Source organism: Oryctolagus cuniculus, chromosome 7 (assembly GCF_964237555.1).
Source record: "Oryctolagus cuniculus chromosome 7, mOryCun1.1, whole genome shotgun sequence".
NCBI classification, from domain to species: domain Eukaryota; kingdom Metazoa; phylum Chordata; class Mammalia; order Lagomorpha; family Leporidae; genus Oryctolagus; species Oryctolagus cuniculus.
Genome location: NC_091438.1, coordinates 149227160 through 149240936, shown reverse-complemented (window position 1 = coordinate 149240936; position 13777 = coordinate 149227160). Strand labels below are relative to the sequence as shown.

At 42.3% G+C, this 13777-nt stretch overlaps 1 protein-coding gene across 8 annotated transcripts in view; it reads right to left on the bottom strand.

Annotated features, from left to right (window-relative positions):
• USP48 (ubiquitin specific peptidase 48) overlaps positions 1-13777 on the bottom strand; it is an 83622-nt gene that overhangs the window by 46727 nt on the left and 23118 nt on the right. For all 8 annotated transcript variants that reach the window (XM_008265728.4, XM_051856729.2, XM_051856727.2 and 5 more), the window contains exons 3-9: positions 13448-13568; positions 12358-12514; positions 8497-8624; positions 7811-7935; positions 7206-7314; positions 3946-4079; positions 2969-3051 (exon numbers count right to left, since the gene is read on the bottom strand). In XM_008265728.4, coding sequence (XP_008263950.2) covers positions 2969-3051; positions 3946-4079; positions 7206-7314; positions 7811-7935; positions 8497-8624; positions 12358-12514; positions 13448-13568 — 857 coding nt within the window. The remainder of the gene's footprint in view (positions 1-2968; positions 3052-3945; positions 4080-7205; positions 7315-7810; positions 7936-8496; positions 8625-12357; positions 12515-13447; positions 13569-13777) is intronic.

Genomic DNA, 13777 nt, shown 5'->3' with positions numbered 1-13777 from the left:
AGCCATATGATTACCAAGAATCAGCTGTTCATATTATGTATGCTACAAAAATTAATTAAAACTATGTAAACCAATGAAATACAAGAATAAAATGAAAGTTATTATTTCCAGAAAAAAGAAAACAAGTATTTTAGAAAACATCAGAGCAGGAGCCGGCATTGTGACACAGCGAGTAAAGCTGACACCTGTGACACAGTACATCATATAGGCTCTGGTTCACATCCTGGCTGCTCCACTTCCAATCCAGGTCCCTGCTAATGGCTTGGAAATGGCAGAAGACAGTCCAGGTGACTGGACTCCTGCCACCTACATGGGAGACCCAGACAAAGCTCCTGGCTTCAGCCCGGTTCAGCCCTGGCCATCATGGTCACGTGCGGAGTGAATCAGGGGTAGAGGACCTCCTTCTCCCCCTTAGTCGGTCTCCCCGTCTCTAACTCTCTCAAGATAAAATAATCTTTGAAAAATTCTTATATATAATGATTACATACAATTATTAACATAATTAATAACATATTAAACCACTCTCATGTTAACAGACATTTAAATTTATAGCATTTGGGGGGCCTTTACAGTATCTTTGCAGTGAATGTATGTATATACATCTTTAACTACTTTGTTGCTCTAGTTTCTTTACAACTGCAAGGAGCGGGATACCCAGGTCTCATATCAGAGGGTGGGTGTTGAGACTCAAGTACTTTGCTTCCAACACAGCTTCCTGCTAATGTGCCTGGGTGGTGGCAGATGACATACAAGTGCTTGGGTTCCTGCCACTCCGCGTGGGAGACCCCAGATGGACTTCTTGGCTCCTAGCTTGTGTCCAGGCGGATGCAGCCTTTGGGGAGTGAACCAACAGATGGGAGATTCCTGTATCTTTCCCTCATCTCTGTTGCTCTGCCTTTCAAATAAACACATAAATCTTTTTATTTAATGCAAATAATAGAGAACTATAAAAAGTGATGCAGTGAATTTGAATTACAAGAAATGCCAGTGATTGTGTTTAAGTATGAATGAACTGTGGGATTAGTTTCTGACAAGTATGTGTGAGTCTCCAAAATGAAATGAGAGCCTGAGTCCCACCTACAATGGCGTTTGTCTCCAGCTTCCCTCAGGAGCCCAGATGAACAAGTAGAGATGCAGAGGCAGTAGAGTAAGGGTCCATTGCAGTTTTAATTTTGGGGCCTGGCAACACGCAGGGAGGATGCTATACTATTTAGGGACGCAAGCTTACGTAGAAGAAGGCTAAAGGGGAAAGGGGAGGCACAAGTGCTTACATGGAGGGCAGGAAGGAGGTTACAACTGCGAGGGCACCGAGGTACCTTTGGGTCCTGGTGACCTTTTTCTCCATCTAGATGGTGCTCAAGGAGACGTTCACTTTGTGGCATACGTTTTTGCATGTTTAATTTTTGGATGTGTTGTATTTCATAATAATAATAAAAAAAAGAGAAAACCAAAACTATGCAAAAAAACAGGGAGGGTATGGCACTCAGGAGGGTAAAAGACAAGACCACTCACTGAAAGAACTTTCAGGTCACTGAAAGGATTGTCTACAGCTCTTAATAGTGTCCCCACATTATTAATGAGTACACTGACTGACTGCAAGAAGTTTTCCTATCAGATAACCTGAATTTATGCTCATCAAATCACTATGTTCATAAACTTCGTAATTATGGTATTTTTAAAATCCCCAAGAAATACGGCAGACGCTACATTAGAGATTCAGGTGTTACTGTCCAAAGAATGAGGATCCCTCATTTTACATACAGATCTCTCGAAATCTGTAGGCTCCATCTTTAAGAAAACATGAGTTCTCTCTTTTTTTCCACAAAGATTTACTTATTTATTTGAAAGGCAGAGACACACAGAGAGACAGAGACAAAGAGAGAGAGAAAGAGAGATCTTCCATCGGCTGGTTCACTCCCCAGATGGCTGCAACAGCCAGAGCTAGGCCAGGCAGAAGCCAGGAGCCCAAGGACTTGGACCACCTTCCACTACTTTCCCAGATGCATTAGCAGGAAGCTGGATCGGAAGTAGAATAGCTGGGAATTGAACCGGAGTCCATGGGATGCCAGCACTGTAGGCGGAGGCTTCACCTTCCACGCCACAGTGCCAGCCCCGAGTACTCCCCTTCTCAAAAACATACCATTTGGGGTGGGCATTATGGTGTAGCAAGTAAAGCCACCACCTTTGATGCCAGCATCCCACATGGGATGACCAACTGTTCCACTTTTGATCCAGCTTCCAGCTTCCCTGCCCAAGCACTTGGGCTGTGAAAGACTGGATGAAGCTCCTGGGTCCTGGCTTCAGTCTGGCCCAGCCCAGCCATTTATGAACCAGTAAATGGAAGATTTTCTCTCTCTCTCTAACTCTGCCTTTCAGATAAATAAATAAATCTTTTTTAAAAAGCTCTTTAAAAAAGAAAGTGTATTTATTTTTATTCATCCGAGAGAGACAGACAGACAAAGAGAGGCAGGCAGAGAGAAAGAGATGGAGGGAGGAACTTGTTGGTTCACTCTCCAAATGCCCACAACAGCCCAGATGGAACAGGCTGAAGCCAGAAGCCAGGAACTCCATCAGGGTTTCTCACGCGGGTGTCTGGGGCCCAAGTACTTGAGTTATCACCTGCTGCCTCCCATGGTGCACAACAGCAGGAAGATGGAATCAAGAGTTGGAGTTGGGTATACAACAGGAATTCCAATGAGACACAGACATCTTAACTGCTACTAGGCTACACCCCCACCTCACCTTTTTATTTTTTACAAATTCTTTTTATGACTATAATTACTAGCTAATCAATGTTAGGTATTTACCCACAGAAAATGGAAGTAAAATCTCCATTTACTTAAAGTCTTTGCTTGCTAACAGAGATAAGCAGAGAAAACCAGTAAACGGCAATTTTGTGTCATCACAAGCATCTCACAAGCTCCTGCGTCTGTACGTCACAATTCTCACCACTCAGGGAAAATGTTACCTTTGTGTTCCACATAAGGCTCCATATCCAGCATTTCTGAGAAGCCAATGTAGGTATTCAGCTTTTTCTTATGTCCAGTTTGCCTGACCAAGAGGAAAGCTGATTATATCTAAAACCATCATAAAACAATGTACAATCTCTATTGACTGCCTTGATAAATGTATTAGAAGCTAGATTTCCAATTTTAGCAATGTTGATCAAAAATCTGTATGATTAAAACATAATGCTATTTTATAGCTAGGTTAAAAGTTATGAATTCATAGTGCCAATCCCAAACAACCTATCCCCCCAGCTTTAATTTAATCACAGAAGAAAAGCAGACTCCTACTTATTAAAGACACGTACATGTGCGAACATTGCCTTGATTTTTAATTGTAAAATGAAAAATTCTCAAGAAATTAAGGAGGAAGGAACACTATAATGAGCAAAAAATTTTCTTACAAGGTAACTAAGCTCCCTGCCATTAATAATTCCTTAGAATACAAAAGTAAGGAGCCCTCCTTTCCTGGTTCCCTAGTTTTATCTCGCTGATTGCTTCAGAATTAGATGAGGGGCTGCAGTTGTGATTTGGTGGGTAAAGCTGCTGCCTGCAATGCTGGCATCCCACATGGGCACTGGTTTGAGTCCTGGTGCTCCACTTCTGATCCATCTCCCTGCTAATGCACCTTGGGAAGGCAGCAGAAGATGGCCCAAGTGCTTGGGCCCCTGCAACCACATGGGCGCTTCAGCCTAGGGGGTGACCAGTGTATGGAAGACTTCTCTCTCTCTCTGCCTTTCAAATAAATACAATAAATCTTAAAATAATTCTATGACAAAATCATGAAATATTGACATGTCAAAATTACAGGTTCCACCTATAAGTTCTGCTCCAGATCTAGAGTTTTAAATTACAATCATCTTATTGTCTTGGCTATGGTAAAATTCTGTGCATGTCAGCCCTCAGTGAACAATGAAAACTACTACCTGCCCATATTTACCTGTCAAAGACAAAACGCATCAGCTGTAAGTTCAGAGTACACGGAAGGCTAAGAAGTCGGATCTTCCTCGTTGCGTTCTGCTTGCTTTGACAGTTTTCACAAAAATATCGATTGTCTCCTTCCAATTTTTCTTCCTGATCAAGAATAAGACATATCAGTTTAACAGGAAAAAAAAAAAATTAAGAACAAGTGATGAGATCTCTTACATAAAGCACAATTTTTACTTAACACCTTATATTCAAACTGTTTAAAATCAAATTACTGGCCGATGCCGCGGCTCAATAGGCTTATCCTCCGCCTTGTGGCGCCGGCACACCGGGTTCTAGTCCCGGTCGGGTTGCCGGATTCTGTCCCGGTTGCCCCTCTTCCAGGCCAGCTCTCTGCTGTGGCCCGAGAGTGCAGTGGAGGATGGCCCAGGTGCTTGGGCCCTGCACCCCATGGGAGACCAGGATAAGCGCGCAGGCCGCGGCAGCCATTGGAGGGTAACCAACGGCAAAGGAAGACCTTTCTGTCTCTCTCTCTCTCACCGTCCACTCTGTCAAAAATTTAAAAAAATAATAATAAAAAAATCAAATTACTATAAAGGATATGCATGATTAACAGGCACTGCTTAATAGTGATACTATTAATCTGTATACAATGCTATTTAAAACTAACCTATTTCCAACTTGAATGCTTTTTCAAATGCTTGTTTCAAGTTCTTTATCCTGATTAATTCCACTTCTGGAAATTCTAAGGCAGTAGGTTATAAAAAGGTTGTCAATATGTACTTTGAAACAAATTAACTTTAAAAAAAAGCAGTGACAAAACTGGGTATAAACTACATATGGACACTAGAATGCAACATATATGTGGTCAGTATTATTAGATAATATTTATGAGACAAAGCTAATAAAAGAATGCAGAAACTACCTGACAGTGGGTTTTAAAACTTTAACATGGGGGGGGGGGGGGAACGGCACCATGGCGCACTAGGTTAATCCTCTTCCTGCGGAGCCGGCATCCCATGTGGGCACCAGTTCTAGTCCCGTTTGCTCCTCTTCCAGTCCAGCTCTCTGCTGTGGCCTGGGATAGCAGTGAAGGATGGCCCAAGTGCTTGGCCCCCTACACCCACATGGGAGACCTAGAGGAAGCTCCTGGCTCCTGGCTTCGGATCCGCGCAGTTCTGGCCATTGCGACCATTTGGGCAGTGAGCCAACAGAAGGAAGACCTTTCTGTTTGTCTCTCTCTTACTATCTGTAACTCTACCACCTGTCAAATAAATAAATAAAATCTTACAAAAAACTTTGATATAGGGGCCAGCGTGGTGGCTCACTTGGTTAATCCTCCGCCTGCAGTGCCGGCATCCCATATGGGCACCGGGTTCTAGTCCTGGCTGCTCCTCTTCTAGTCCAGCTCTCTGCTGTGGCCTGGGAAGGCAGTGGAGGGTGGCCCAAGTGCTTGGGCGCTGCACCCGCATGGGAGACCAGGAGGAAGCACCTGGCTCCTGGCTTTAGATCAGTGCAGCTCTGGCCGTAGCGGCCATTTGGGGAGTAAACCAACAGAAGGAAGACCTTTCTCTGTCTCTCCCTCTCACTGTCTATAACTCTACCTGTCAAATAAATAAATAAAAATCTTAAAAACAAAACAAAACAAAACACTTTGATATCTGCGATGGCTTTTCGACAGGGAGTGCTACAGTAAACGATGCAGTGCTGGCGCCATCACTGCCTCACTTGCCTTCCAGGATACCACTCACCTGTCTTCCTCCTAACTCACCGGCCATTCCTATTCCTCCAATGCATCCTTTGCCAGCTGCTCTGATCTACCTGATCCTTTATCCCTGGGATGTCCCACGTGCAGCCCTTGGTACCCATCTCTCTCCACTCCCTTAGTGATTTTATCCAGCCTTGACTTCTCCCCCCTTGAACTACATTTCTCAAATGCAGCACGCTAAAGACAAACTCCTCATTCTTCTCCCACCCTGCTGCTCCAATGGTCTCCCTCATCTCTGCATGGTACCTCCCTTTGCCTAGTTGATCAAATCAAAAACCTTAGTAGGCCTTGACCTTCCTCTTTCTCTCCATAAAGTCCACAAGTTTTATCAGCTCTACTTTGAAAATACATCCAAACACCAAGCACTATTTATCTTTCCAGCTAAGCCTGTTCCAAGTTAGGAGGGCCCCTTCTGTCTGCCCTTGCGCTACCTTCAGCCCAGTTACCCTGCTCACAGACTGGCATCACTCCTATGCTTGTAATCCCCAGTGGCACCTCAACCTCAAGCACAGTGAAAATTCAAATGCTAGCAAAGGTCTTCAGGACCCACCTGAGGGGACCCTTTCCTACCTCTGACGTGAACTTCACCCATCTCCCCTCGCTTACTCACTCTAGTCCTGTGGTTAGGGGACGAGCAAGGAGGTCACCACTCTTCTCCCTGATTCTCACACAGCTCACTCTTTCGCCTCGTCACTTTGATTCAAATTAAACCCAACTCACCCTTATGCCTGCCACACTGCCCAGCACCTTAGAGCTGACATACTGTATATACTGTGTATTTCACTTTTATTTATCTCACTGCACCATGAGCCCCACAGAGGCCTCCTTTGTCTGTTTTTCTCACAATCGTTACCTCCAACAGGTGAAACGGTGCTCTCAGCCGATATTTAGCTGATTGCATTCAGTAAATTACAACTTCAGGCATGCTGGTGGGTGTGCCAGGAGTAGGAAAAGTGGGAAAAGACTAAGACAGGAAGCTGTGTAATAAATCCCTCTATTAAGCTTTGTGTCTGCTCATGCTTGATAACACAGGTTCCCCCTTAGCAGGGGAGAACAAAAGGAAACCACCTCCATAATTCCATATACCTCCAAATACACAAGGAGTAGAAATTCAGAACAAAGAGGCTGAAGAATGACCCCACCGGTGTAAATACATATATACACACACTCAACACATTCACTTCTCATTACATGAAAAGGCAAATAAACTTTAAGGTAGCAGAGTTTACATTTCCTTAACTACCTTTCTACCCCAACCATACAATAACCTGTTTCCACAAATATACAACTTTACATATAAAATAATTTGGAGTAGCCAAAAATTAGTTTAAGATGCAGCCTGCTTCAGTACTTTACTAGGTTTCTCTTCTAGATCATTAACTACAGACACTTCTCACACAGGAAAAGCTGAAATAATTAATGTATCCATTAAATCAAATTACCATTCAGAACAGCACTGATCATTAACAAGCAGAGATAATATATGTGTACCAAAATGTGAATACCTTCAAAAATTCCGAGATACAGTCTGTTAACTGTTTGTGGCCTTGGATATTTAATTCCAGTTCATAAAACTTTGATAAAAGCTTAGACTCTCTTCCACACTGATTGCAACTATAATAAAATAGAGTAATAAAATTAACATCAAAGTGGGGAAAGCGATAAAGTTCTACTATGCTGCATTTGAGAAAGATGGAAAGAAACATTTATAAGATTAATTAGCTTTCTTACATACAATTTATACTATGGATACTAAAAAATAATTAACATGAAATTACTACTAGTGGGCTATGTATTTAATGAGTAGGACATTTTTATAAGGTATTTTAGATATCTACTCTTAGCATTCTAGCCAGCTCCAATCTTACCACAAAGCCAATAAAGCAGATGGCAAGAGCTCAACCAGACACAGTTCCCAACACCTGGACGGATTCAATTGCAATTATCAAGTCAGTTGTTTACATGTTCCCATGGAAATGTGCTGCTATAAATATTTCAGTCCCATGATAACCCTCTAAAGCTATAACTTGGAATAGAACTAAAAATTAGGCAACATATGATCAACTGCCTTAGAATAAAATGTACCATGAAAGAGCTGAAATACACTTACACAGTTACATAAGCATACTCTCCACAGAACTGCTGTTGGACAATGTTCCGCACATCTGGATTCTTTTGTTTAGATAAAGTATCTTCCAATAGAGACATAAAGAGCTTCGAAAATTCTTGGGCATCCTGCAAGTTTGGATTAATACAAAAAAAAAAAAAAAAAAAAAACAAAAAACTGTATCTTTTCAAACTTCTAATACAACACTAGTAAAAGTAAACCTTTTAGAAACTACCTGTAATTTCAACTTGGTATTCAAAAAGGACTACAGCTATGTTGAACCAATTTGTGCCTATGTAACAATTTTCAGAGATGGAATAATGTATAACATAAATTTAATCTTAGTTAATCTTAAACTTTCCATGCCATCCCGCTTTACAAACATTCTAAGGAATGCTTGGGGCCTCTGAGTATTTTTTAAAAAGAAAAAAAGCTGGCGCCGGTGCTGTGGCATAGTGGGTAAAGCCACTGCCTGCAGTGCCAGCCCCTGTATTCCCCTGTATTTGCTTGGGAACCTTGAAGAAGCTCCTGGCTCCTGGCTTTGGATCTATGCAGCTCCATCTGTTACAGCCATTTGGGGAGTAAACCAGCGAATGGAAGACACCTCTCTCTCTACATCTGCCTCTCTCTAACTCTGCCTTTCAAATAAATAAATAAATCTTTTAAAAAAGAAAAAAAGAAGTTCTTACCTGCTGTTGGCCGGTATCCAAACCCAAGGCTTTAACAAATCCCGACGGATCAATATATCGCCTGTTACTGTTTTGCAACAAAGCAAACAAGTACTGGAGGTGCTCGCAAATTGTCTGAGGCTCATAATCTATTAAAAGAAAAAAATTTTTTAAAAGTTACTACTTTTATTTGTAAAAGATGTTACTCCTTCACGTGAGAACATTAAATCTCTTATATCTAAACTACGTCAATCTTTTATTATCATTTTAAACTTGAAATGAAACAAAAGAGGGGCCAGTCCTGTGGCGCAGTGGGTTAAAGCCCTGGCCTGCAGTGCTGGCATTCCATGTGGGTGCCAGTTTGTGTCCCGGTTGCTCCTCTTCTGATCAGCTCCCTGCTAATGCCCCTGGGAAAGTCATAGAAGATAGCCTAAGTTGTTGGGCCCCTGTACCCCCATGGGAGACCTGGAGTAGGCTCCTGGCTCCTGGCTCCGGATTGGCTCAGCTCCACCAGGCAGATGTGGCCATTTAGGGAGTGAACCAGCGGATGGAAGACCTCTCTCTCTTTTCTCTTTTCTGTCTCTACGTCTCTAACTCTTTCAAATAATTAAAACAAATCTAAAAAACAAACAAACAAACAAACAAACAAAAGGGCCTGGTGTTACGGCACAGCAGATTAAGTCGCAGCTTGGGGTGCCACCATCCCGTCAGAGCATTGGTTCTAGTCCCAGCTGCTCTACTTCTGATCCAGCTCCATGCTAAATGTGCTTGAGAAAGCAGCAGATGAGGGCTCAGGTGCCTGGATCCCTGCTACTCACGTGAGCAACCCAGGTTCTGGCTTTGGCCTGGCTCAGCTCCTGCCACTGCAGCCATTTAGGAAGTGAACCAACAGATGGAAGATCTCTGTCTCATCCTCTCTCTCTCTGTAACTCTGCCTTTCAAGTAAATAAATACATCTTAAAATATAATTAAAAAAAAAAAAAAGAAAGAAAAATGAGGCAGCCCACACTGTCTATATACATCCCGTGAAGGCAAAAGTTTGTACCTTCATTACAGTAACAAGAGCAATCATGACTAGTTTCCGGAGTGTCAGATAACATCCACTCCATAATAACTATCTACTATATTTACCATATGCATAAGATACATGACCAAATACTTTAAAATAATCTTCTTAATACAGACATTCCACAAACACAAGACAGGACTCTCAAGCACAGTAAAAATCCTAGAATTTTAGAACTGCGAATTTCAGTAAGTTGGGGAGGGTATACAAATGGGAAGCATGGTTCTTCTTTTTCAAATTTTTTAATTTATTTTCATTTTATTTGAAAGCCAGAGAGAGATGAGACAGATGTTCCCATCCACGGTCACTCCCCAGATGCCTGCAATAGCCAGGGCTGGAGCAGGCTCGAGTCAGGAGCCCAGAACTCCATCGGGATGTCCCATGTGGTAGCAGGAGATCTAAGTACTTGGGACATCACCTGCTGCCTCCCAAGCGATGCATTAGCAGGAAGCTGGATGAATAGAGAAGGTGCCAGGACTTGAACTAGACTCCAATATGTGATATAGGCATTGCAGTTACTTAACTGCTTTGCCAAATACCTGCCCAAGTTGTCTTTTCTGATCAGTTATTAATTTATGCTTCTCAGCTCCAAATCCACCCTTCTTTCCTGCTCTGCAATAAAAGATGAGTTTTGGGAGCTGGTGTTGTGGCACAGCATGTAAAGCCATTGCCTGTGACACCAGCATCCCATGTGGGCACTGGTTCAAGTCCTGGCTGCTCCGCTTCCAATCTAGCTCCCTGCTTATGCTCTGGGAAAAACAACAAAAAATGGCCCCAGGTGCTTGGGCCCCTGCCACACACTTGGGAGAACCAGATGAAGTTCTTGGCTCCTGCTTGGCCATTGTGGCCATCTGGGGAGTGAACCAGCGGATGGAAGATATCTCTCTCTCTCTCTCTCTCTCTCTCTCTCTCTCTCTTTTTCCCCCTCTCTCTGTAACCGACTTTCAAATAAATAAATAAATCTTTGAGAGAGAGAGAGAGGGAGAGGGAGAGAGCTGAGTTTGCAAGTATTTCTCCTGGGCAGCTGTTGAGAGGTGAAGTCATGTCAGTGGGGGCACTAGAGGGTCAAGTGTACCTCCCTCACCAGCCTCCAGCAGGTCTGCTTTTCCCAGAGCTCCAGAACCCCGCAGCTTTCCCCACATCTGCTCCCATCAGGCACTTCTTGAATGATCACCCTGCCGGAAACCCTGCCAGGTGACTGTAGAGGGTTCCAGGGCCTAGCATCTCCTTTGCTACTTACTACTGGTCCATATTTAAATATCCAGGAATACAGGAATGAAGCTTTGAGAAAACAAATTTTACTTTTTTTTTTTTCCCAGATATACCAGACTAATGATATACATCTCTTCAGGGAAACAACCTTATAAAGAACTTTTAGGGGTCAGCATCCCATGTTGGAGTGTTGGTTCAGGTCCCTGCTGCTCTGCTTCCATCCCGCCCCCTGCTAATGCACCTGGAAAGCAGTAGAAAATGATCCAAGTACCTGGGACCCTGCCACCCATGTGGGAGACCAGGATGGAGTTCTGGCTCCTGGCTTTGGCCTGGCCCAGTCCTATCCATTATGTCTATCTTGAGTGTGAAGCAGCAGATGGAAGGCTGATCTCTCTTTCTCTCTGCCTTTCAAATAAATAAAGACCAAAGGAAAAAAAATTTAAATCCTGTGTTCTGAAGCAAAAAGTACTATTAACTAGAACCAAGACTCTGAAGTGTCACCTCTGTTGAGGGGACTGCAAAATGATGTGGAACCAAGGACATTGACTATGCACCCAAACCAGATTAAAAAAAAAAAAAAAGACAACAAAGTATTTATGGATGGGAGCAGGGGCCAGAAGTTCCCACGTTGGAGCTCTCAGACCTATATCATCTTAGTCACCTGTCCCACCAACCCCCAGTTGTGAGAAGGGGAACAATATGGCTTGCTCCATGGGAGCTTCAACACAAAGAGAAGACTTTCTAAAAATGAACTAATTTAGCAAGACAGCTACATACTATATAGGAAACAAGATATGTATTCCAATAGAAGCAGTCTGAGATGCACTCTGTAAATTTACAATGAGTGCAGGATCATATGAGTGGCAGATTGTGCCATGGTCAATTTGTTGAGTCATAATTTTTGAGAATGTCATTTAAGACACCCTATTTGGGAATCAGGCCAAAGATTGTGGTTACATTGAGATAGCATTATTGTTACCTCCAACAAGGCAAAAGAATAACCTTCTCTGCCTTATTGGTATAAAAAAGATTTATTTATTTATTTGAAAGATAAGGTTACAGAGAGAGAAGGAGGGAGAGGAAGGGAGGGGGGAGAGGAAAGGAGGTGGGAGAGGGAGTGGCGGGAGAGAGAGAGAGAGAGAGAGAGACCTTCCATCTGCTAGTTTACTTCCAAATGGCAGTAGGGGCCAGGCCAGGAGCCAGGAGCCAGGAGCCAGTTTTTTCTGGGTCGTGGGTGGCTCAATCACTCGAGCCATCTTCTGTTGCTTTTCCAGGTGTGTTAGCAGGGAGCTGGATTAGAAACCGAACAGCTGAGACTCCAACCCACCCATATGGGATGCCAGAGCTGCAGGCAGCGGCTTGAACTACTACACTATAGTGTCAGCCCCTATTGATTGATATAATCAAATGTGCTTCCTGCATTAGACTATTGGACACTTTGGCACATAAATGATAGTTAAAAAAAGGCAACTAATTTGAATCCTGTTTATAAAAGACCTAGCAACATGCCTGGCAATAACAAGCACTTATGTTTCCTCCCTTTTTGTTGGTTCAGAAGTGATCTAGATAGGCGCACAAGCTCTCCCAGACCCATCCCCACCAACCTCTCTCCTCTTGAACACCATCTCCCATCATGTAGTCACTACAGGTACTTGGACATAAGTACAGTGCCTGCCGAAGCTCCAAGTTGAGAAACCATACTTGAAGAAATGTGTTGACATAACAAGTAGCTCCAAGGTTTGTCAGGCCCACAAAGGAGTTCTACAAAATAACAAAGTTGACAATTATAAAATATACACAAATTTTTATGAGAAGCGCTATTTCTAAATTTTCAGATTAAAAATAGTTAAGTCTGTCTCAACAAACACATCCCATCTTAAGCCTCTCGTGGCTGGAGGTGGGCCATAATTTTCATGAAAACCCCACTGTGGCTTGAACACAGGAGTGGGGGAAACTTCAGGCGTCACCCCTTTTCACCTCTAGCATATTGGCTTCTTCAGCCACTTAAATCTAACGCTGGAACAGTGGATTCTAGAAAGATTCAGTTTTGAACATGTACAGACAAGTTTTTCATTTGCTATGTTCCTAACTGTCAGCATTCCATAGAAAGACAAAGCAAAACATATAGAAAAATGACTTTATATCCTAAAGATTTAGGAGATTAGAAGATAGGGGTCAGGCAATTTCTTCAGACAAGGTCAAGAATTCCTGAATTTACAAACTCGTGTTTTATAATAGACAAAATAACTAAAACAACAAAGCTATTTTGTGAATGTCAGGCTTTATGGTTAGAAAATATTGTGTACTTTTTAAAAAAGAAAAATAAAATTCAAATACACAAAATATAAATACTAGAAAGCAAAGATGCATCACTGTGAAGCTCATTCTCTTGCATACTATCTTCTTGGTGGACACTTTTAAAGAGAGTTCAAAATGAAAGGCACATAATGCTAAAGCAAAGACAGAATCAGAATTTAAACAATATTATTTAAAAGCTTACTGGATTATATAGCTACCTATTTAAAAGCATATCAATTAAGAACTGTTTCAATTCAAGAGGTTTAGAGTCTTAAGTTCCACTATTTATCTTATAGCTGCATAGGTTATCTGAAATCAATATTAGTTTCTGATAAAAGATATAAAACAAAAGCAAAAAATACCATACAGCAACCATTCAGAAAAAAGACGGCTTACCTTTTTTCTCCTCTCACAGTTGGGATCATCGATGTTATGAAAACTATTTTCATCTATTTCTCCTAACCAGATATGCTCACCAATCCCAACCAAACAATTCGGATTTCCTTTGCAGTTTCGTCTATTAAAAAAAAATATATTGCTTAATTTTAAAATGCCTGGTGGGGTGGGGGAAGACATGGGAAAAGACTAATGGCTATGCAGTTGCTTTCCTATGTGGAGAAAACGTTCCAGAATGGATTGTGCTGACAGGTGCACAACTGGTGGGTGGAGGTTCTGGTGCAGTGCTTAAGTGGTTAAGTTGCTTGGGACTCCCGCGTCTCACATGGT